The 22,276-nt window shown below is 38.8% G+C and overlaps 1 protein-coding gene across 2 annotated transcripts in view; it reads right to left on the bottom strand.

Annotated features, from left to right (window-relative positions):
* The window catches only part of ADK (adenosine kinase), a 183,441-nt gene that overhangs the window by 27,127 nt on the left and 134,038 nt on the right, over window positions 1–22,276 (bottom strand). For both annotated transcript variants that reach the window (XM_060769135.2, XM_067466954.1), the window contains exon 8: window positions 2,697–2,732. In XM_060769135.2, the coding sequence (XP_060625118.1) occupies window positions 2,697–2,732 (36 nt within the window). The remainder of the gene's footprint in view (window positions 1–2,696; window positions 2,733–22,276) is intronic.

Below are 22,276 nucleotides of genomic sequence, written 5' to 3'. Positions count from 1 at the left end.
GATGGATCCAGGTGCACTCCCAAGCTGCGAACAGTCTTTCAGGGGGAGTGTAACCCCATCCAGAACTGGCTGACATACCTCCTACCACAGGTAAGGATCTTTATCTCTGTCTTTTCTGGATTCAGTTGCAATTTGTTTTGATTCTTTCAGGCATTCATTCAGAGCAGACACACTATCCTTAGCTACGGCTGGTTTTGAAGGCATGGAGAAATATATTTGAGTGTCATCAGCATGCTGATAGCATCCCACTCCATGCCTTCTGATTATCTCTCCCAGTGGTTTCATGTAAATATCCCCTTGTGGGATGCTGCATAACAGCTCCTTTTTTGAAGAGCAGCTATCCCCAAGCACCACCATCTGGAACCTGCCTGAGAGGTATGACCAGAACCACTGTAACACTGTGCCTCCAATCCCCAAATCCCCAGGTGTTCCCTTGAAAATGTCAAACATAATCATGTATACAGACAAACACATATAACATTCTTGTTTTATCTATATCTATCTCAAGATTGGGTTGTATCTATAGAACTGTAAGACCATTAAGTAATGTCCATATTGCTTCACTGATTGCCAGGGAATGACTAGTTCCAAAAGTCAACTGTGTGTCCAGTAATCTTCTTCCCTGAATCTACAATTTGGTGATGGATCTGGGCATTGTATGTTTTTACCCTGTTTCCCCTTCTGCTCCCTCACCCATATTGTGTTTTTAGTAGTTGTATTTATATTTTTAATGTACCAAACATGCCAGGTTTGTATGGAAATGTGACACTATTTCCTGTGCTGGTCAATGACCGAAATAAATGTTTTGATTTGATTTGATTGCTTGATTAGTCAAATGTTGGCTTCACAAATTATTTGTGATGAGCCAACTATTGACCTTATGTATTTTTCATATATATTGTATACATATAACTTAACTGTAATTTTATAGATGTTATGTTTTTAAAAAATGTGTGCATGAAACTTTTTGGATACATTGAACATTCAAAATCACTGTATCCTTTCCCAAAGTTTTGCAATCTAATATGGCACATGTATGATGTTTGAGAAGAATAGTAGAACTTATGAAAAAGTGATAATGGAGAGACTAATACAAATGTGTTTTGACAACACTTACAAAAGCAATTTTGTCACTCACTATGATTTTAAACCAGACCTGACCCAAGTTTGTCCCTTCAAAGGAGAAACAGAAAATGAGCATAGCTTTAGCTTTTGTTCTGCACTAAATGTGGAAGATTTATAGCAACACTTTATTTTCTAAAAGTATACAGTAGTAATATTAGCAGGCATTGTACAATCTCAATGTTTCTGAAAGAGTGCAAAGCAATTGATTCTGCATACAATTCAATGACAAAGAACAAATTTTTAACACCTACATAACTGATAGAAAGGTTTTTGTGTTTTAGGGATATCTGGGAAAAATCTAAATTAAGTACACACATGTAAACACAAACACAGATGTTTATCTTTTTCTCCTCCTTTGCACCTGACCAAACCCAAATGAGTGCCTCAGATTGGCATATGGTTTCTAGTTGTGTGGGTCTGATTAATGCAAATAGGAATCGAAGAGTTCAAAGACTGGTGGAGTTTTTAAAGAGTAGTATTATGTCAATCAATTATCCTTAATTTGTGGCTCCAAGGGGAAGGAGTATGGTTGCACACTAAAGACACATTGTTCTTAATTCACTTGTATTTATAGCTTTTATATATAAGATACAATGAGAGTGATTTTTGGGGGGAAAGGCAAAGCATAAACTGAAAAACCAGTTATCATCACCAACAATACCAGCAACACCGCCACCTAATTTGCTTTCTCGATACATTTGCCTGATGACAAAACACTTATGACCAGTAAATGCAAATGAACAGAAAGGTTTTTCATTCCTTGTGGACCACAAGGATAACAAGTGCTTTGATTGTGACATAACGGTATTTAGCATCTACATGTGATTTATTCTGCTAAATGGGTTTGGACATAGTGCAAGTGCAGACATTCATGGATCAAAATACTTATGTCACGACTAGACTCTCTATAAATGGTGCCTTGAGCAGGTTAACAAAAGACTGAGATTCCATGTGTGCACATATGCGTTTAGAGGCTGCACATTTATGCAAACCCAGATGGAAAATAGCACTTGTGTATGTTAATAAAAGCACAGCCCACTTCTCTTGAAGAGGCTGTGTGTAAAAGGCAGGGTTTACATTAATCAGCGCTTAACAATTCCACATATAACCTACCGGAATTCATTTGCATAACGATAATCCGCATATGGCGGAGTTTAAGTTATTTAAAATGGTGTTATATTTCGGTATTTAGTCTTGCTTCGCCACTGCTTGCGCGGCAGATCCTTCCAGAGTGTAATTCAGCTAATGAGGTGGCTTTTTAACTGAGCAAACTGACAGGTCCCATATCTGCAGAGGCAGCTTGAAGCTGTGCCCAACCTCTCAGCTTCCCAAGAGGCTTTTCAAAATTCAATAAATAACATCTGTAGGCGATGTTGGGTGCAGACCTAGTCGAGTGCGTCATAACACTGAGCTGGCAGAACAAAGAAACCATGACGACTGCCAAGTTCCTATGGCAACCGCGGCGAGGCTCGGAGAGTATAATAGCACATCAATCACTCTCCAAAAGAACTTCATTATCAGCAAGAAAAACCCTTTAGAATCTGTTTAGTGTGCAGCGTAGGTTAACTCACCTCAAAGCCCTGCTCTCTAGCAAAAGTGGCAGCTTCCTGAAATAATAATAAAAAAGGAACAGTTAATTATAAAGTGCTAGATAATAAAGAAATAACACATTTCGGCGCTCATTCAGGCAGTTTCCTTTTATATAATTATCTCAATATGCCCACATGCAGTTGTTCAGTTACTTGCACTGAAAAGGATGCTTTCCTCCCCTGACAAGATAGCAATGAAGTGTCAACACACTTCAGAAATGAAGGAAGAGAAAGAAAAAAAGCATGTTTCCCTCCCCACTGGCAAAGTTACTTTGGACTAATGGCCTTTAACAGAAAAGGGCATGGCTAACCACAGGACTTATCATGATTAATCATTCCTACAACACATCCCAAAGGGCACACGAGTGAGGCTGGAAATCCATGTCGGAGGCAGCAGAGGATTGTTGTTGTCGCTGGGAAAATGAGAACCCCACACTTCTCTCCCTTGTACATTGAGGATCATTTATCCAGTGTCCTTTCATCCTCACTTTGCTTCTTTCATTGACAGCAGTACGGGCGGGGGAATTACCATGCGATGAAGACACAACTCAGGGTCTCTTTAATGTTGCAGGTAAGAGACAATACGGATGCCATTTTCAGTAACAGTCCAGCACAGAAAAGAATGTGTCGTTTCACTGTTAGTTGAACAAGAATTAGAATTCAATTTTTTCCTAAAGGCTTGTCATCAATCAACATGCTAACTTCAATAATAAATTTACTGCTCTGTTCAAGAAATGGGAACAGGCATTTTGCATCAAACAACTCTAATTAATCTTAATCCAATAACACATATTAATCTCTTAGTGGCAGGACCACACCAATTCCTTAAAACAAAGTGTCAGCTTTGGGCAAAACCTATTTTCTCAAGACTTTAAAAGCCAAATTAATTTCTTACCTATGCTAAACAATAATAGATGTAACTGTATTTTGTGTTTTTAATTACTGTATATACTCGAGTATAAGCCTAGTTTTTCAGCCCCCTTTTTAGGCTGAAAAAGCCCCCCTCGGATTATACTCGGGTGAGGGCCCTGGCGGAAAAGCGTGGGGCTGAAATAATAATAATAATAATAACAATAATAACAATAACATAATAATAATAATCACATCGTCAGCTGCTGCAAGAAGATCGCGCGGACAGACTACAAGCAGAGGCATAACACCGTTGCTCAGATGATTAATTGGAACTTGTGCCACAAATACCATCTGCCTGCAACAAAGAACTGGTGGGATCACAAGCCGGAAAGAGTTAAAGAGAATTAACACGCCAAACTCCTCTGGGACTTCTGGATTCAGAATGACAGTGTTTTGGAACATAATACTCCTGACCTCACAATCGTGTTAAAAACAAAGTATGGATCGTCGATATCGCAATCCCAGGTGACAGCAGGATTGCAGAGAAACAACAGGAACAGCTGACACGATATGAGGATTTAAAGATCGCACTGCAAAGACTATGGCACAAGCCAGTAAAGGTGGTCCCAGTGGTGATCAGCACACTGAGTGCAGTGCCTAAAGACCTTGGCCTGCACTTAAACACAATCGATGCTGACAAAATTAACATCTGCCAGCTGCAGAAGGCCACCTTACTGGGATCTGCACGCATCATTCGCCGATGCATCACATACTCCTGGACACTTGGGAAGTGTCCCACGTGTGATCCAATTCAACAGCCAGCAGAGTGTCTGTTGTGGATTCATCTTGTTGTGTTTAATAATAATAATAATAATAATAATAATAATAATAATAATAACCAACTTTATTTATACCCCGCCACCATCTCCCCAAAGGGGACTCAGGGTGGCTTACATGAGGCCAAGCCAAGTAGTGCATTACAATAAAATAACATAAAAGCATAAAATAAACATCTCAATAAGATGAATCAAACATAAAATACAGTAAACAGTGCACAGTAATAGAATAAAAGATCAAACATAAACACAATGAGCGGGCCACATGCGTAAGATACAATGATAAAAACTCAGGATGAAATAGAGATAAAGCATATATATTTGTAAGGGCAACTCATGAACAGAGTAGTGGAGACAGTCCTTCATGTGGGCAGGAGGCAGTGCAACACAAGGCCACCCATTTTGGGGAGAATGACAAAGGGAGATGTAAGAACACTCTCCAAAGGTGCAACGGAAAAGCCAAGTTTTGAGGTTCTTCTTGAAGGTTTCTAAGGTGGAGGTTTGCCTAATCTCACCGGAAAATGCGTTCCAAAGCCGGGAGGCCACGGAGGAAAAGGCTCTCTCCCTCGTTCCCATGTCAGGTCTGTGATAATAGAAGGGGCGAATGGAGGGCCTCCCCCGAAGAACGAAGAGATCGGGCAGGTTTGTGGGAGGAGAAACGGTCATGAAAGTAGGCGGGTCCCAAACCATTTAGGGCTTTATAGGTGATGACCTGAGCCTTCCTGCCAGGACCCTCATCTCACCACACAACAACCCAGCTCTCCTTCCTCTCCTGCGCAGTGCGTATCTTCCTCTTCTCCTCTCTTAGTGCAGCTTGCGCCTTCCTCTCCTCCTCTCTTAGCGTAGCTTGCACCTTCCTCTCTCAGCACCAGTCTTTCCCACTTTTCTTTATTCATATACACACAGCATTTTCCCCAAAATGTACAATTAAGATAAACTATGGTGATTATTGGAAGGATACATAAACATATTTACATTGAAGAATTTAGAATGATGATTTAATCAGAGTTGGACAGTCTTACCTTAATTTCAGTTTTACGTAAATATTCAAAAACATTTAACCTACTAATGCCATTTAATTTCATTTTATTGGTATCTATTTTTATTTTGAAATTTACCAGTAGCTGCTGCATTTCCCACCCTCGGCTTATACTCAAGACAATACGTTTTCTCATTTTTTGGTGGTAAAATTAGGTGCCTCAGCTTATATTCGGGTCAGCTTATACTCGAGTATATATGGGCAGATGTAGAGAAGAGAGAAAATGGTACCAAACCAAGACAATTTCCTAATTGGTGCTAATATTAAGAAATCACTGAAAGTAAAGTGGTTCTTGTTTATAATGATAAAACATATAACTTTAAAGAAGTGTTTGTTTTATATGTACTATTTTAACACTTATTTCTGTACATGAAATTCTATTTATAAAAAACCTATATCATAATGACGTCCTCTATTATCAGTTTAAAATAGAAGATAATGTTTGGCAATTCACTGATGTTTATAATTACCATGCCATTTCACACTTCCATTTTGCCAAGGAGTATTATTAATACAGAAATATTACTGTCTCCAAACAGAACATGAGCATATTGGTCAAAGGTGCAATTCACAGAAAAGTTCTTGTGCTCAAGCTCTATAGGTATAAATGGGATAAAAAAGAAAGAACTGCCCTCATTTATTTCAGTGAGAACTGCAGAGTATTTTGTGGACAATTGTGCTCCAAATCCTTTATAGAAGCATTTAATGCCCGTACATTTCTAAGCACCAGTGAAAAGGCATACTGAAGTGGGGACAAATGATTCCTGCAGCAGCAAGATGAAGTTAATAAAACCTGATAAGCTGAAAAAGCACACATCCTTAGGCTGATTGCTGGAGAAGCAGAAGGATGATCAAGTTTGCTTAGGCTGAGGTTAACCGACAAAGTGAATCACGGTTTTAACAACTTGGGTGCAGGCAAGGTTAGCCACATTGACAATTTATTGACAAAAGATTCGCTCTCCCTACTGCAACCCTGTTGTCAGTGACATTTGCGAACTGCTGTCAGGACAAAGCACTAAGGTTGAAAGGTATCGTGCAGTGTATTCTTAAAGCTGCATACAATTAACAAAGCCCAAGTGGATGGGGGGAGCGAGAGAGAGCGAGGGGGGAGTGCCTGAAAGCTTCCACTATAAAGTAATGCACTTACAATGAACTACAATAAAATCCAGAAAGCCTTAGGTGGGAATGGGACCCGGACAATGGAAAAGGAATCCCCGTCCCCTTCAGAGTAATGGGAGCCAGACGTTCACAGAAAGTAAGATCATAAACAAAATACCGCATATTTAAGCCAGATGACATTTTAAACTTCAACTTTTAGTTATTCAATTGCTACAGGAAGTTGGAAACCTATCCTGAGGGGAACACATTTAAAGGCTGTGGTGCAAAAGGAACAGACATCTGTGTTAAAATTATTATTGAGCTATGAAGTCTCCATACTTGGGAGGAGTGAAGCCTATTTGCAGAGAAAGTACTTTTCATTCTTTATAAAAATGGATTTCACTATCCTGTGGAGTTTCTTCAGAAGATTTCAAATGCTACCCAGGACAAATCCAACCCCACTTTCAGTATATTATTATATATAGTATATATTCGCTTTCAGTATATTACAGCACTATATTTTATTTATAGTATCAGGAGTGAACCAAAGGTACAATTTTAATGTATCTTTAAAACACAAAGTTTAAAAACTTTGCATTATATTAAATGTTCTTTGACCAGTAGTTGGCCACTTGGAGTGCCTCTGGTGTTGCTATAAAAAGGTCCTCCATTTCTGCATGTGGCAGGGTTGCATTGTAATAGGTGGCCTGTGATTTGCTTTTCTCCACACTTGCATGTTGTGGACTCCACTGTGTGGCCCCATTTCTTAAGGTTGGCTCTGCATCTCATGGTGCCAGAGTGCAGTCTGTTCAATGCCTTCTAAGTCACCCAGTCTTCTGTGTGCCCAGGGGAGAGTCTCTCATATGGTATCAGCCATGGCTTGAGGTTCCAGGTTTTAGCCTGCCACTTTTGGACTCTCACTTGCTTAGGTGTTCCTACAAGTATCTCTGTAATTCTTAGAAAACTATTTCTTAGTTTAAGGTGTTCGTGTACTGGCTGATATCCAGAGGATGGGCCGGAGATGTCACTGCCTTGGTCCTTTCATTATTGGCTGCTACTTCCCGGCAGATGTCAGGTGGTGCAAGACTGGCTTATCACAGGATGTCTACGCCCAGTGGCATAGGGCATAGACACCCTGTGATAATGCGGCATGTCTCATTAAGAGCCACATCCACTGTTTTAGTGTGGTGAGATTACAGTACAAATGGTAGGTTCTTTTTTATGTCAAACATTTTTTCCTGCAAAACGTGTTAACTCCTGCCTCCATTCAAGGGTTAGATTCAATGGTGCTGATTGTTGTATTCCAGAAAGGATTCATTCTTTCTTTTTTGGCATCAGTGTTTAGTCTGGTTGGGCAACTGGGGATGATCACATTTGTTTCACATCTCTAATAGTTCCTAATTCAGAAATGACACCTAATGTTTGATATTTGCAGGTTGCTTCTAATGATTATATTTGGCAGGCCTTAATGTGGAGAGTTCAAATTTAAAGGAGGGCCCTCAGCACTGATTCACAATAAAAGCAAGATAATGAAGCAAGCGGCTGCCCATCTGTGCAAAACTGCCACCTACCCAGCACCCATACTGGGCTTCACAGATGTAATAAAGGGGACAGGTTAAAATCTAACCATTCATGGGCAATAACATATGGCAACTGGTAGGATAAGGACAGACAGCTAGGGCACTCCCTAGTGCAGGTGATAATAAGGATGATAATCTCTATATTAAAGGTCTTCCATTTTGTATCTGACATCAGGAATCACAAAGGAGAAGGGATTAAGGAAATAAACAATCTTCACAGAAGCTTTACAGCTCCCAGGAGAATGCAGCATTTTCATTCATGCATGACATATGCGACAAGAGCAAAGCAAAAAAATCCAAAGCAAAACATACGAAAGAAATCCCAGCATCAGAGCACAATTGTCTTGGGTAGCTGGATTTTAAAAGCGACCAGTCCCTTCCGCATTGATACATTTTCTTTATCACACATTTTTCTTGCATGAGATACAAGAATGGAAATTTTTACTCATGGCTTCCATCCCACTGCCTTTGCAAGCTAAATGTCAGCAGAAGACAGTCACCTTATTGCCTTTTTCTAAGGATCTTATTATCTCAGGATCTTTGTTCAATAATCCTTCTGATGCATAACCCAACACTGAAAATGTAATTAGGTAGCAATAATGAATATTAAAATGCACTGCAAAACACACCCAAACAGAACAGGGAAATTTATACTGTGTGAGAGGGGTGTATAGACAGATCTGTTGAATTATGCCCTGTCACTTAATTAATCACACTTCTTTTCAGTACAACACCAGGCATTTATATAGGAAACAGGAGATGAACTAAAGAGACAGCAATAAAAAGGCAATTTGTAGTATGTTTCCCTCTGATTGGCTTAACTTTCACACTGTTTTCTAGCTCTCTTTCATGGGGGACAATCACCCTTCTTCTTCTTCTTTTGTTGTTCCGTCTTTAATCCCTTAGACATAGCACAAATTTTACTGCAGCTGGCTCCCCAGCATTTAGTAAATGGAACTGTCTATAGTACCGAAGAAACTAAATGAGTGGATTAATGTCTGTTAAAATGTTGTATGGTGCTTTTATAGCCATATGAAAATTGTTTAATGTCACAGTTTTGAGCATTATTAAAACCAATGGGACTGGGTGCAGAGTTAACAGAAGTGATCTGTCAGCAAACATGAATATTTGGCAGAATTCAAGGATTGGTAGAACAGTTGCAACTTGAAGGTGTGCATACAGACACACAGCTATATATAAATACACTTCCAGGTCAAAAAGGAAGTTTCTGGACCTCAAAAAAACTCTGGCAATGATTCTTTCTGAAATCCATCCCAACAACTTCATTCAAAATGGTCCATTTCAATATGGTCCATTTTAGTAACTATTTCTTCAATTAGCATTATTCCTTATTCTTTAATGTTTTATATTTATGAGAGAATACACCAAGGATTGACAGATGTCCTGATGTTAGGCTTTCTTTAGTAACTGGTTGGTTGATCTGTCAAGAGGACACTGGACTAAGTAGACTTTGCATCTGATGTAATATGTCTCTTCTCATGTTCTTCTGCGGGGCTGAAGCCACAGAAAAAAATGAGCAAGGCCATCAATTTTGTCCCTTGGACTGCTTCCCTCATCAATTGTTTTGAAAATAAAGAATTAACTGCAGTAAACCATCTTTCAACCTATCTAGTTCAATCCCCTCCATCTTCTTAAACTGAGCATATTTATTGGGATGATAAAAGAGTGAGTGAGCTAGAACGGGTGAGATCTAGAGTAACTGGAGGTGGAAGAATTTTGCTTGTTATCTACCAGACCCCCATGTTACCAAAGGAAAGGACTGGCTGAAGAAAATGTAATTTTGTTATGGCTATACATATCTGCAATACCCATGGCTTTCATATTTCCTTGAGTAGGATGGACATTAGATGATGTAATTTTAAAAGGTGTTACAATATTGCTGAAGGCCAGGTATGTCAGCTGTTTCTACCTGTGACCCCAACCAAACTCATCTAAGTAACCTCCATTTCTTACTCTTACATATAAATTACTTAATATGTTTTTGTCATGCATTAGATAGACGGGAGCCAAAGTTAGGGGCAGAGTCTGGCGTAAGAATACTTTCGGGAATAAGTGTGTTATGTTTCATAATGCGGCTACTGAGCCTGGAGAAACTTTGATCAGTTAAACAATCTTACTTTATTCTAAAAGCTAGTGGCAAGCATTGGCTGCCACTGATCATGAAGTCTGGCATGCAGACAAACAGGTCTCAACTTTGTAAACATTGATTCATTCAGCCATTTAACCACATACTCTAGCACAGTGGTTCCCAACCTTTTTTTTCACCAGGGACCACTCTCCAACATTAATACCAAATGAAGTTACAAATCAGTTTTTGGTTCAACTTTAGATTCGGTTTTGGTTATTTGGGTGCTGATTCAGAAAATTGCATTGGATAGACCACATCAGCTCTAGTTTCTGATACAGAACACATGTCGCCCAGCAGCCAACATCTGCTTGCCCACAGAAAACCATATTTAATAATCTAGAGCTAATGTGGTAGTAGTAACCTTTTGTGGGTAGTTAGCCTCTCCCCTCCCAACATCCCCATTTCCTCGGCACTATAAGAGGGTTTCGCGAGACCAGTTGATCTTGTTGCAATGGTGTAGTAACGGTGAGGTCATGGATCATTTTTTAGTTCTTGCAGACCGCTGGTGGCCCATAGACCACAGGTTGGGAACCACTGCTGTAGCAAGACCATGGTCTCTGAAATTGCTTAGTGAAGATGACCATAATTTTATCAATAAAAAGCCTTACTAAATGATATACTCTTCCTGTCTTCTTGGATGCTGGCATGACTGCATAAACTCTGTGAAAGGGTCCATAGTAATCTTAAAAAAAGGAGGGGGGGGGGCTGCTTTGTAACTCTCCTCAATTCAGTTCCTGTGGATTCGTGACAGCTGTTTGACACAATGTTTCTAGCCTTTTGGTACAGTTTAGGGATCAGTTTTAGTATGCTCCCTAATATTCATTTCCTGAAGGGCCATTCCCATTCCAATCTGTCAAAAGCCCCGTAAGTGTCTAATGACAGGAGCACTAAGATTTTCTTAATTTTACAATGGTGGAGAACATTAAAATAATGAATTAGGAAAGTAATCTAACAACGGGGAATTAATCCAGCCTGATCCTCTTTAATATAGACGGTGCTAAACGTTGTTACTAGGTTGGCCATCAAGGATCTTAGGAGTCTTTGTTTTGGGGGGCTTGGTTCTAGAAATGCAATTTAACATCTTCTAGAGTTGAAATATATTGTTTCTACTTTAGATGTCACTGTATAAGACAAGAACAGCTGTAGCAATAAGTATTTCTTTACATTTCAATAATAATAATAATAATAATAATAATAATAATAATATTTAGAAAATCTATCTGTCCCAATTGCTGCATTTAGTCTAATTTTGAAGTGTACCCAGTTAATTTCATCCCTGAATATTTTTCTGCTTAAGAAATAGACATTTTGAGAGTTCAGTTCTTTTAAACAAATGTGGCTCTGGTTAATAGGTTATCAGAGCAATACTGCTTTGAGTAAAAGATTCCTCACTTATCTTTTTTTGTTTCCCAGGAGATATTTCCCTGCCTAATATGAATCAAGTTAATAAGACTGAGATAATTTCTTTCTAAGACTGTTAACAATTTTGGCCCTTCTCCAAATACTTTTGTTTCATGTAAAGCAAATTCATAATAAGCCAGACACTGCTGAGACCTTCAAGTTTGGCTTGTTTTTGGATGAAGAAATACATTTACACACATACATTTGTGATTTCCATGACAACTATCCTCAAAGGCAGCCCTACGTAGATAGTGTTGAAGTAGTATAAACAGGATGTGACTAAGGTGTGGACTACCATGACCAGGCACCTCAAGGTATGGGTGCAGCTGGTGCACAAGTTTTAACTGTGTGAAAGCACTCCTGGCCGCCGCCGACACCTGGGGTTTCAGAGTCAGCAACGAATCCAGGTTCACCCCCAAAGTGCAACCCCATCCAGCTCAGGCTGTAAGCCTATACCCTATTCAGGGGCGGCTCAACCCATTACGCAAAGTAAGCATTCGCAGTATAGTTGGTTTTGCCCAGGGGCGCTCTTGAGGGAAAATAGACCTTGATATATGTGAGTTGTCGTTACTGGGATGTATAGTTCACCTACAATCAAAGAGCATTCTGAACTCCACCAATGATGGAATTGAACCACATATGACAGACAGAACTCCCACGACAAACAGAATATATATATATATATATATATATATGTGTGTGTGTGTGTGTGTGTGTGTGTGTGTGTGTGTGTGTGATTGATTGGGGGGGGGCAAAATACTGTTTGCTTACCGTCGAAAATTACCTAGGGCCGCCTCTGACCCTATTCTGTCTTGTGACTGACCAGGGATAACTGTCTTGTCTGGATTTAATTTCAGCTCTCATCCAGTCCATTACTGATGACAGGACCAGGACGGCATTTTTGGCTTTTGGTGGAAAGGAGTAATACAGTTGGGTGTCATCTGTGTAAAATACTAATGGGAACATAGAGAAGGTTCTTCTTTGTTCCCAAAAAGAAAATTGTTCTTACTGGGATCACGCCTTTGTTATTTTCTGCTAGAAGTGTGGTTTTACCTGTATATTTTAAATTGCTGATGTTCTTTCTTCCAATTTTCATGCCTCCTTCAAGTCTAATCTTGTTTTACACCCATGTTCAGCATACACGTTAAACAGAAAGGTGATAAAATGCAGCCTTGCCTGACCCAAATCATGGCAAACCATTTTCAGTATGGTAGGTGGTGGGAACTCCCTGCTGCCAACAAGGAGGCTCAGGGAGTCCCTACTGGGCTGCAAAGATAGCTCTAGTGTGTATAACTGTGTATAACTTACATTAAGAGAGTCTAATGTCGACTGTTCCAACAGGCCAGATTCAAAAGATTTTAAAATTCAACATTTAGTATGTCATGCCTTAGGTTAGAGAATTGCTATTAATTTGCTATCTCATTCACAATTCCATTCTCACTGAAAGTCCTAACATAATTAATGTTTCTTTTCAGAAACTCATATCCAAAAAGAAATGACTCCAAGCCAAAAGCCAGTCATATGGTCTGTAACGGCTGCAACAGTCATATGCCTCTGATCCATTTTCAAGCTCTATGATGAATAAAAATGTGTCACATAGACATGTACTGTACTTTATAACCCTAAACTGCTAAAAACTACAACATCTGAATTTCCTCTCCAGTCCATTATCTCTCACATGTTTTTGGCATACAGTTTACTATGACCCTCAAGCCTTTATTCTAACAGGCCTGTTTTAAAAATCAAGGCAGTACAGAAAGAAAAGGAAATGTTGCTTTTATATGAAGTGCCACACTTCAAAAAGTACTGAAATGGAAACTGGTGAAAAAGGATTAGGAAAAAAAAGGTACAGCAGACTGAAAGCAAATTCACACAATAAGAAAGAACCATTAACTCTCATCTAAGAGACCTTTAATAAGCAAAGAAGGTTTGAAATAATGTAGAAGACTGCTAAAAAACTTAAGCCTTTAGGAAAAGTAATAAAATGAGGACTAAAAATTGTAGTGGCTTGATTTCACAACACAGGCAAATTATATTACCTTTCTCTTTGAGGTTTTAATTTGTTTCACTCTTTGATTAGTATAACGGTTTGTGACTGGTTGCAATGAATGTGTTTCACATCTCTCCTGATCTTTTGTAATCCATGGATGAATCAGGTCAACTTTCAAACTTAAAACATGGACTCATATACCGCAGGAACACAGTAAACTGATTCCAAACCAACAGTATTTTATTGCAAATAAATGAACAAGCAAAGAGAAAATGGCAATAACAGGTTATTTGAGCCAACCATTTAAGGAGAAACTTGAAAATGTATGCAGTGCTCCCTTGATTGGCATTAAAACATTTGCATATGACTTGAGTGAAATAGACATTTGACTGACGGAACCTTCAATCTTTAAAATTTGTTTTGCTCCAACTTCCAATAGGATATTAACTTAATTGTAATCACTGAAATCAGCTCATAAATGTGCATTCTAAACCAGAAATTACTGAACTCTGAATGCTTGATCAGGAGGTACACATTTGAGTTGACAGATCTATTCCAAGACCTCAACATGGGCCTTGATTTAGTCCAATTAGACAGAATATATGAAGTTTTGTGATCCTGTGATCTAGCAAAGTACAAGACACAATGACAGTTACATCATAGATGAGTTAATGTGAAATAAAACTCTAGGAATTTATCCTAGAATTTATGCTTCTAGAATAAATTCAAGATAAACCCAAAAGCACAGTAGGAATTTTCAGTTTTTAAAATATAAAAAGTAGTGTGTTCAGAACAATACCCATTAATTTTTCCAAAAATGTAATTCCCCTTTGAAGAGATTGATTGATTTGTGTGTGTTTGTGTGTTTTTCAACTACTCAGGACTCGTGCTTTTATGGTAATTATGTTTTATTAGTGTAACTGTGTTATTTAAATATTTGTATTTTTGTTACTCCTTTTATTAGTTATAAATTCATTGATGTTAGCTATACTACATATGTATTTATGTTAATTTTGTGTATCATGGCATTGAATGTTTGCTGTTTATATGTAAACTGCCCTGAGCCCACTCAGGTAGAGAGGGAGGTCTATAACTAAAGTATTATTATACTTTACACAAAAACACAGCAAACGAGATATATATGCTGGATTTTGAATCACAAAATCACAAGTCGAACACTGTCCAAGCGTTTAGGACTGTGTAATGCAGTCATGCCGGCCACATGACCTTGGAGGTGTCTACGGACAACACTGGCTCTTCGGCTTAGAAATGGAGATGAGCACCACACCCCAGAGTCAGACATGACTGGACTTAATGTCAGGGGACTACCTTTACCTTTACCTTTAATGTATTTTTGAATGATGGGCACAGATCCAAGTAAGGTGGCCTTTTGCAGTTGACAGATCGTGATTTTGTCAATGTTTATTGTTTCCAAATGCCGGCTGAGATATTTTGACATGGCACCCAGTGTGATGATTACCACTGGGACCACCTGTGCTGGTTTATGCCAGAGCCTTTGCAGTTCAATTTTGAGATCCTGATAACAGCTGAGTTTTTCCTGTTGTTTTTCGTGAATTTGATTGTCACCTGGTATGGTGACATCAATAATCCAAACTTTTTTCTTTTCTCATCCAAGAATAACTGTTAGGTTTCTGAAAGTTATACTGCATATATTGCATATATAACATCTCTCAGTTTTTCACCAGATATTTAAATACACAGGGACAAAACAGAATGTATGAAACTCCTCAAAAACTAAGTCACAGAGCTGAGCTTCAATCTACCAGCTGCACTAGAGACATAGACAAACCCTAGGGATTTTGTAGTTGTTTATTTGTTCAGTCGCTTCAGACTTTTCGTGACCTCATGGACCAGCCCATGTCAGAGCTCCCTGTCGGCCGTGGCCACCCCAGCTCCTTCAAGGTCCAGCCAGTCACTTCAAGGATACCATCCATCCATCTTGACTTTGGTTGGTCCCTCTTCCTTTTTCCTTCCATTTTCCCCAGCATCATTATCTTCTCCAAGCTTTCCTGTCTTCTCATTATGTGACCAAAGTACTTCATCTATGTCTCTAACAGCTTTCCCTAAGTGAGCAGCTGGGCGTTTTTTCCTGGAGCATGCACTTGTTTGATCTTCTTGTGGTCAAAGGCACTCTCAGAATTTTCCTCCAGCACCACAGTTCAAAAGCGTCTATCTTTCTTTGCTCAACCTTTCCTTATGGTACAGCTCTCACATCCATAGGTTACTATGGGGAATACCATTGCTTTAACTATACGGATCTTCATTGCCAGTGTAATGTCTCTGTTCTTAACTATTTTATTGAGATTAGTCATTATTCTCCTCCCAAGAAGTAAACATCTTCTGAATTCCTGACTGCAGTCTGTGTCTGCAGTAATCTCCACATCTAGAAATACAAAGTCTGTCACTGCCTCCAACCTACGGATAGTTCTGATTACTTTTTCAGCTGATTTTCAAATGACCTGGTTTCTCTTTCCTCAATTGTCCTCAGCTTCCTTCAATTGCTGCAAACTGAATATGAATGGCAAAATGTGTTTGCACTCAATGAACTCAATATGAGAGAGAGAAGGGGGTGAACCTTGCTCTTCTCACGACAAAAGCCAACTGATGGCCTCTCCCAATTCGCATGTCTTTCATTTTTAATATCTTTTGTCATCTTAAACACACTCTAATGCTGCTTGGTCACAAACATTCCAGTTTTAATCTGTGAAATGTTGTGGGATATGTAGAAGTGGCTATCCTTACAATTTGTCCAGGAGAGACAGCTGAGAAAGAAAGGGTGGCTAATCAAAATCTGCTGAGACAGCTAGAAGGGGGAAAAAAAGACTTGCTCTTATACCTATTGCTTAGTGATGATCATCCATCAAAGTATTAAAGACACTTTAAACTTCAGTTCCAAAGCCAGGCCAGAAGCCAGGTTAAAAGGTTCAGAATGACATCAACTGGGAATACTCTTGACAGGCTCCGAATCAAACATTTTATCCTATTTAAGCTGTCCTGTTCCAGCTGCTGCACTCATAACCATTTCTTCCCATGGCTGAAATGAGTTCAAACCACTTTTCCTGATCACTAACATCAAAATATAGCATCTGAGGGGAAAAAACACTACAGTTTCAATATAGGTTTGCAGGGAAGAGAGAAATAAGAGCATGTGTGCAGACAGGGGACTGTTTCCCATAAAATGTGGTGGGACAACAACCCACAAAGTAGTTGTTTTAATAGTAAGGCACTGCCATACAGTCAGCCTTTGTAATCCTCCCTTTTGAGTCAACAATCAGAGGATGGAGTAGCTATGCAACAAATCTGTTTGCTGTACAGAGAAAAAGAATAAGGTAACAACATAATTTTCTTTCTTTCTTTTCTTGTCTTTTTGGCTAGATGCCCTCTGGGAGCTGGCCTTAAAGCAGCAGTTGCAAACACACAGCAAATGTCTTAAAATTTTCTATTAATGCTGGCCAGACTTGGACAAGAGTGAATGCTGAGCAGCTCCATATCATATTACCAATTAATGTTTAAATAGCCCTTTCAGTTACATGATTTAACTTTATGGCCGTTTTACAAATTGGCTTAGGTACAAAGATAATGTAAATTTTGCCAGTAGGCTTTAGTTATACACTCTCAGAGACAAAAACGGAATATTTTTGAAAGTATATGGGAGAAGTGGGCCTCTGCTTTTCATAGCAGAAGAGGAAATTAGAGGCCCTCTTTCCCACTATTTTCAAATACTTGACTCTTTCCAAGAAAAACAACTTTTAAATGGTTGAGGCAAAAGCTCTGAATTCCTGCTTCTAGCAAAAACACACTCGCTAATCAACTCCTGTTTCATTTCTCATATAGAATATGCCATTAAAATTCTGAATCAGCAAGCCTGGGATCTATACTTAACAAATAATGTAGTAAATCCAGATGGAAATAAATATATGTAAATTTAAAGGATCCTGGATGCATGCACAGTACACAAAAATTATTCTTATTTTTGTTCTGCACTAACTTTCTTGGATATATACAATGGTGTCTCTCTAGGCATCTGATATGGAGGACCAGAATGATTCCTTTCAAAAAGTGAAGCCCCTCTTTCTGTACAGTGGTCTGTTTTGGCATGAAATGTGTTGCAAATCATTTCATCCTCATCCAATTGGACAAAAATGCACCTCTAGTGCAAACACTACAAAAGCCTTGCACTCATTTCCTCGTGGGAATTTTAATTAAGTGATAAAAAATCTCCAAGGCCTATAGCTGCATTCGTGGGTGCAGATGCAATCTGCATTTCTGTGTACGAAGCCACACGATCTCTTCGATCATCTGGAGAGGCCCTGCTTGCGCTCCCACCTCCTTCGCAGGCACAACTAGTGGGGACAAGGGAGAAGGCCTTCTCGGTGGTGGCCCCCCGACTCTGGAACTCACTTCCCAAGGACATCAGACATGCCCCAACTCTAGCAATCTTTAGGAGGAGCCTGAAAACGTGGTTGTTCCAGTGTGCTTTCCCTGAATAAGGAAAACTCTCAGCAATATGCCCTCAAAATGCACTTTACCACTGATTTAGGACTGACTGCGTTCTCTCATCTCTCTTTGAAAATCCTATACCAATTATATCCTACCTTGTTCATGGCCAGCGTTATTTTTTAAAATTTAAACTATTACACTTGGCCCGGCCATAGGTTTTTAAATGCTTGTGTGTTACTGTTTATTGTTTATGTGATTTATATTGTATTGATTGTTTTGTTATTGCTTTTGTTATTGATGTACTCTTGGGCTTGGCCTTATGTAAGCCGCACCAAGTCTCTTGGGGAGATGGTAGCGGGGTATAAATAAAGTATTATTATTATTATTATTATTATTATTATTATCTCCATAATATTAAAACAATCCAATAAAAAAGTCTCATATTTTGGGTAGCTGTAAGCCCTCGCATTTTGGCCAAAAGTGAAACAACACAATTTGCCTTTTAGAAACTATTGCTTCCGATTCAAAACAGCAAATACATTTTTTAAATCCAGAAATAGCAAACCAACATAAATAGTACATCAGGTGTTCTTACTTATTTGCAAGAAGAACCTACCACTGTGTTATGGAAATGGTTCCTGGATAAAGTGCTTCCTCCATTAAAGAAGATTTTACAGGCACCACTTTTAATGGTTTTGGCGCCCACAAATGTTGTGACAACGAGAGTCATGACACAATACACAGAATGACACTGAAATTCAGATTAAAAAAAAGAATACACGTATTCTGCTTCTCTGTGTTTCTCCTCCAATATTTTATGTGGGACAAAGAAGTACTTCAAAGGGGAGAAGACTTTTTTTTCATGTCAGGAGCGACTTGAGAAACTGCAAGTTGCTTCTAGCGTGAGAGAATTGGCCATGTGCAAAGAGGTTGCCTAGGGGACATCCATCCTGTGGGAGGCTTTTCTAATGTCCCTGCAAGAGAAGTTGCAGCTGACAGACAGGAGCTCATCCTGCTCCCTGGATTTGAACCGCCGACCTTTTGGTCAGTAGTCCTGCCAACACAAGGGTTTAAGCCATTGTACCACTGGGGGTTCCTGGGAAAAGACCGATTTGTTGGGATAATATTTCCCACACTTTTTTCTTGGCTAGGGAAAAAATATACATGACAAGAGACTCTGCAATACGATTTAGAACTATTCAGGTGACACAATGCGTAACCAGTAGGTTAGTTCTGTATGAATTTTGCAACAAAAGATTATTCATGTGAACTAAAGCCCACTCAAATGGGTACAGGTTAACAAGCCCCAGTGTCCAGCTCAACAAGCCCCAGTGTAGACATAATCACAGTTCATGTACCATGCAGAACTTTGTATCTTAGGCCTAGCATAGGACTGGGGTAATACAATCATTAGTATGGTAACTGTAATTCCACAGCAAACCTCTGGATTCAATTTATCTTGAGAAGACAAAGCCAATATTTTATCCTCTCTTGTAAAACTTCAGGGACATCCTAGTACATGAGTTTTGAAGTTGCCTATTAAAGCAGAGAGTACGTAAGCATGGAAGTTGACCTTTTTGATATCTAGTTCAACAATGTGCTTACTAGTTACTTCAGAAGTGGACATGTGGTTATTTTAATAACAATATTAACAACAACAACAGCAAAAGCAACAGCAGCAGCAACAACAACAATACTTTATTTCTAGACTACCCTCTTTCCCTGAAGGGACTCAGGATGGTTTTAAATTTGTCTTCACCACCCTCTTTTTTCTCAGAAGGACTGCATAGTCCGTAGGACTAACTGCATCAGTAATCCAATACAAAGTGAGGCTGATTGGAGTTCCAAAAATTTGGAAACTTCAAGGTGTGAAAAGGCTGTCCTAAACCATAGAAACGTATTGTTCTCCTTTGTTTAATCTCTGTTTTGTGTATTTTAATATGTATATTTTTAGTATTTTCACAATGTTTACGTGTTTTAATTATTCTGTAACTCGCCTCAAGGAGAGACGGGTAAGAAATAAAATTATTATTATTATTATTATTATTATTATTATTATTATTACATGTTCAATTAATTTTTGTCACTCATCAGCATTTCCTTTTCTTTCCACCCTACACATCACTTATTCTTCAAATATTGTTTTTATTAAAGGTTAATAAGAAGTGATGCATTTAGGTTAGAGCACAATGATCCATTGCAACCGGAGTAAGAATTTAAGTCAGTGAATTATAGGTGGAGAATTTCAAAACAAACTCTTTTTCAGCCAGCCTGGGTCGAAGTGAGCTTCCGACCATTGTGTAACTTGCTGTCGATCTTTGCTGCCTAAAAGAGAGTTGCATCTGTCAAGTAGAAAATTTAGATATCGCTTATGCGGGGAGGCTAATTTAATGCCATAAAATCTCCAGCAAGTGTGCAAAGAATGAGGAAGTACTCCATCAGTTACAAATGGACGGTGAAGTGACAGCTCCCCTAGTGGTCAGAATACTCTCATGAAGCTGGAATGTTAAATGGCCTCTGTGTGTCTGTCTATATATGTTGTGTGTCTATGGCATTGAATGTTTGCCATGTATATGTAAGTTGTAATCCACCCTAAGTCTCCTGTGGGGTGAGAAAGGCGGAATATAAATACTGTAAATAAATAAATAAATACTTTCATTATGGGAAAATGGGCTTTTAATATTGTTTCTGCATTACTACATTTTGTGATGTCAGCGGTTGAAAGCAACATCAAGTGTCTTAAAGATCCAGGCTGAGGCTTTGTATTTCAATCCCAACATCAGAGATAAACTACCATAATACCTATTACACAAGTTTTTTATTGCAGCAATCATGGTGACACAGATTTAATTGGAAGATTAATTAAAACAGACGAATCACATACAAATGTGTTGTGATATGATTAAATCCAGAGTGATTCAGACCATTGTTAATAACAAGGATTTTATCAGTGGTGACTGGAAAGCTGAGCTACAATTTGAAAGCATTTTATCTTAGCAAAGCTGCTCCAGTTACCAGAAAAAAAGTTGGGGGTGCGAGGAGGTTAATTCAGCAACTGAAAAAGCTCAGGGCTGCCTCAAAGTATTTCCCACAGCACATCTTTACCATGTCACTGACATTGTGATGAGAATATAGCTAATTTCTCAGCCAATCAAAATTTGTCAGATACTTAGTGTGAAAGAAGATTATCTGGTAATTCGGTAGCAATGGTGATGATGACGCCAGTCTTTAGATAACTGAAAATTCAATATATTTCCCAGAAAATAATGGATTACATGAACTAAAGTTATTGAATACATTTTAAAAATTAAATCAATACTTGTTTTTCTACGCTGGATGCATGGAATATTGCCCCACCTCTTTTGTATTAAGCTGTTGCTACAGGTTTCTGTTTGCTTATGGTGCATTAAAATAAAAACCAGACATCAGCCTGTATAAATCTGTCTTAAATGTCACTACTGGTTAAAAAGACATAGCTGACACCATGTCTATCTACTACATATATTCCTATTTATATAAATAAAAATGTAATGTTAGTTTGTGGGATTAACAGAACTCAAAAACCACTGGACAAATTGACACCAAATTTGGACACAAGACACCTAACAACCCAATGTATGTCCTTCACTCAAAAAAAATTATTTTGTCATTTGGGAGTTGTAGTTGCTGGGATTTATAGTTCACCTACAAACGAAGAGCATTCTGAAACCCACCAATGATGGAATTGAACCAAACTTGGCAAACAGTTCTCCCATGAACAACAGAAAATACTGGAAGGGTTTGGTGGGCAGTGTCCTTTGGTTTTGGAGTTGTAGTTCACCTACATCCAGAGATCACTGTGGACTCAAACAATGATGGATCTCGACCAAACTCTACACGAATACTCCGTATGCCCAAATGTGAACACTGGTGGAGTTTGAGGGAAATAGAATCTTGACATTTGGGAGTTGTAGTTGCTGGGATTTATAGTTCACCTACAATCACAGAACATTCTGAACTCCATGATAGAATTGGGCCAAACCTCCCACACAGAATTCCCATGTGGGCCACAGCAACGGGTGGCAGGGGACGGCTAGTATACAATAAACCAAGAACCTGAATCAGACATAGGAAAGTTAATAATCTACTAAATGCTATAGAGCAGTGGTTCTCAACC

The sequence above is a fragment of the Anolis sagrei genome, chromosome 3, assembly GCF_037176765.1.
Source record: "Anolis sagrei isolate rAnoSag1 chromosome 3, rAnoSag1.mat, whole genome shotgun sequence".
Classification (NCBI taxonomy): Eukaryota; Metazoa; Chordata; class Lepidosauria; order Squamata; family Dactyloidae; genus Anolis; species Anolis sagrei.
The sequence above is the reverse complement of the archived record's forward strand: the minus strand, read 5'-3'. Positions and strand labels throughout refer to the sequence as shown.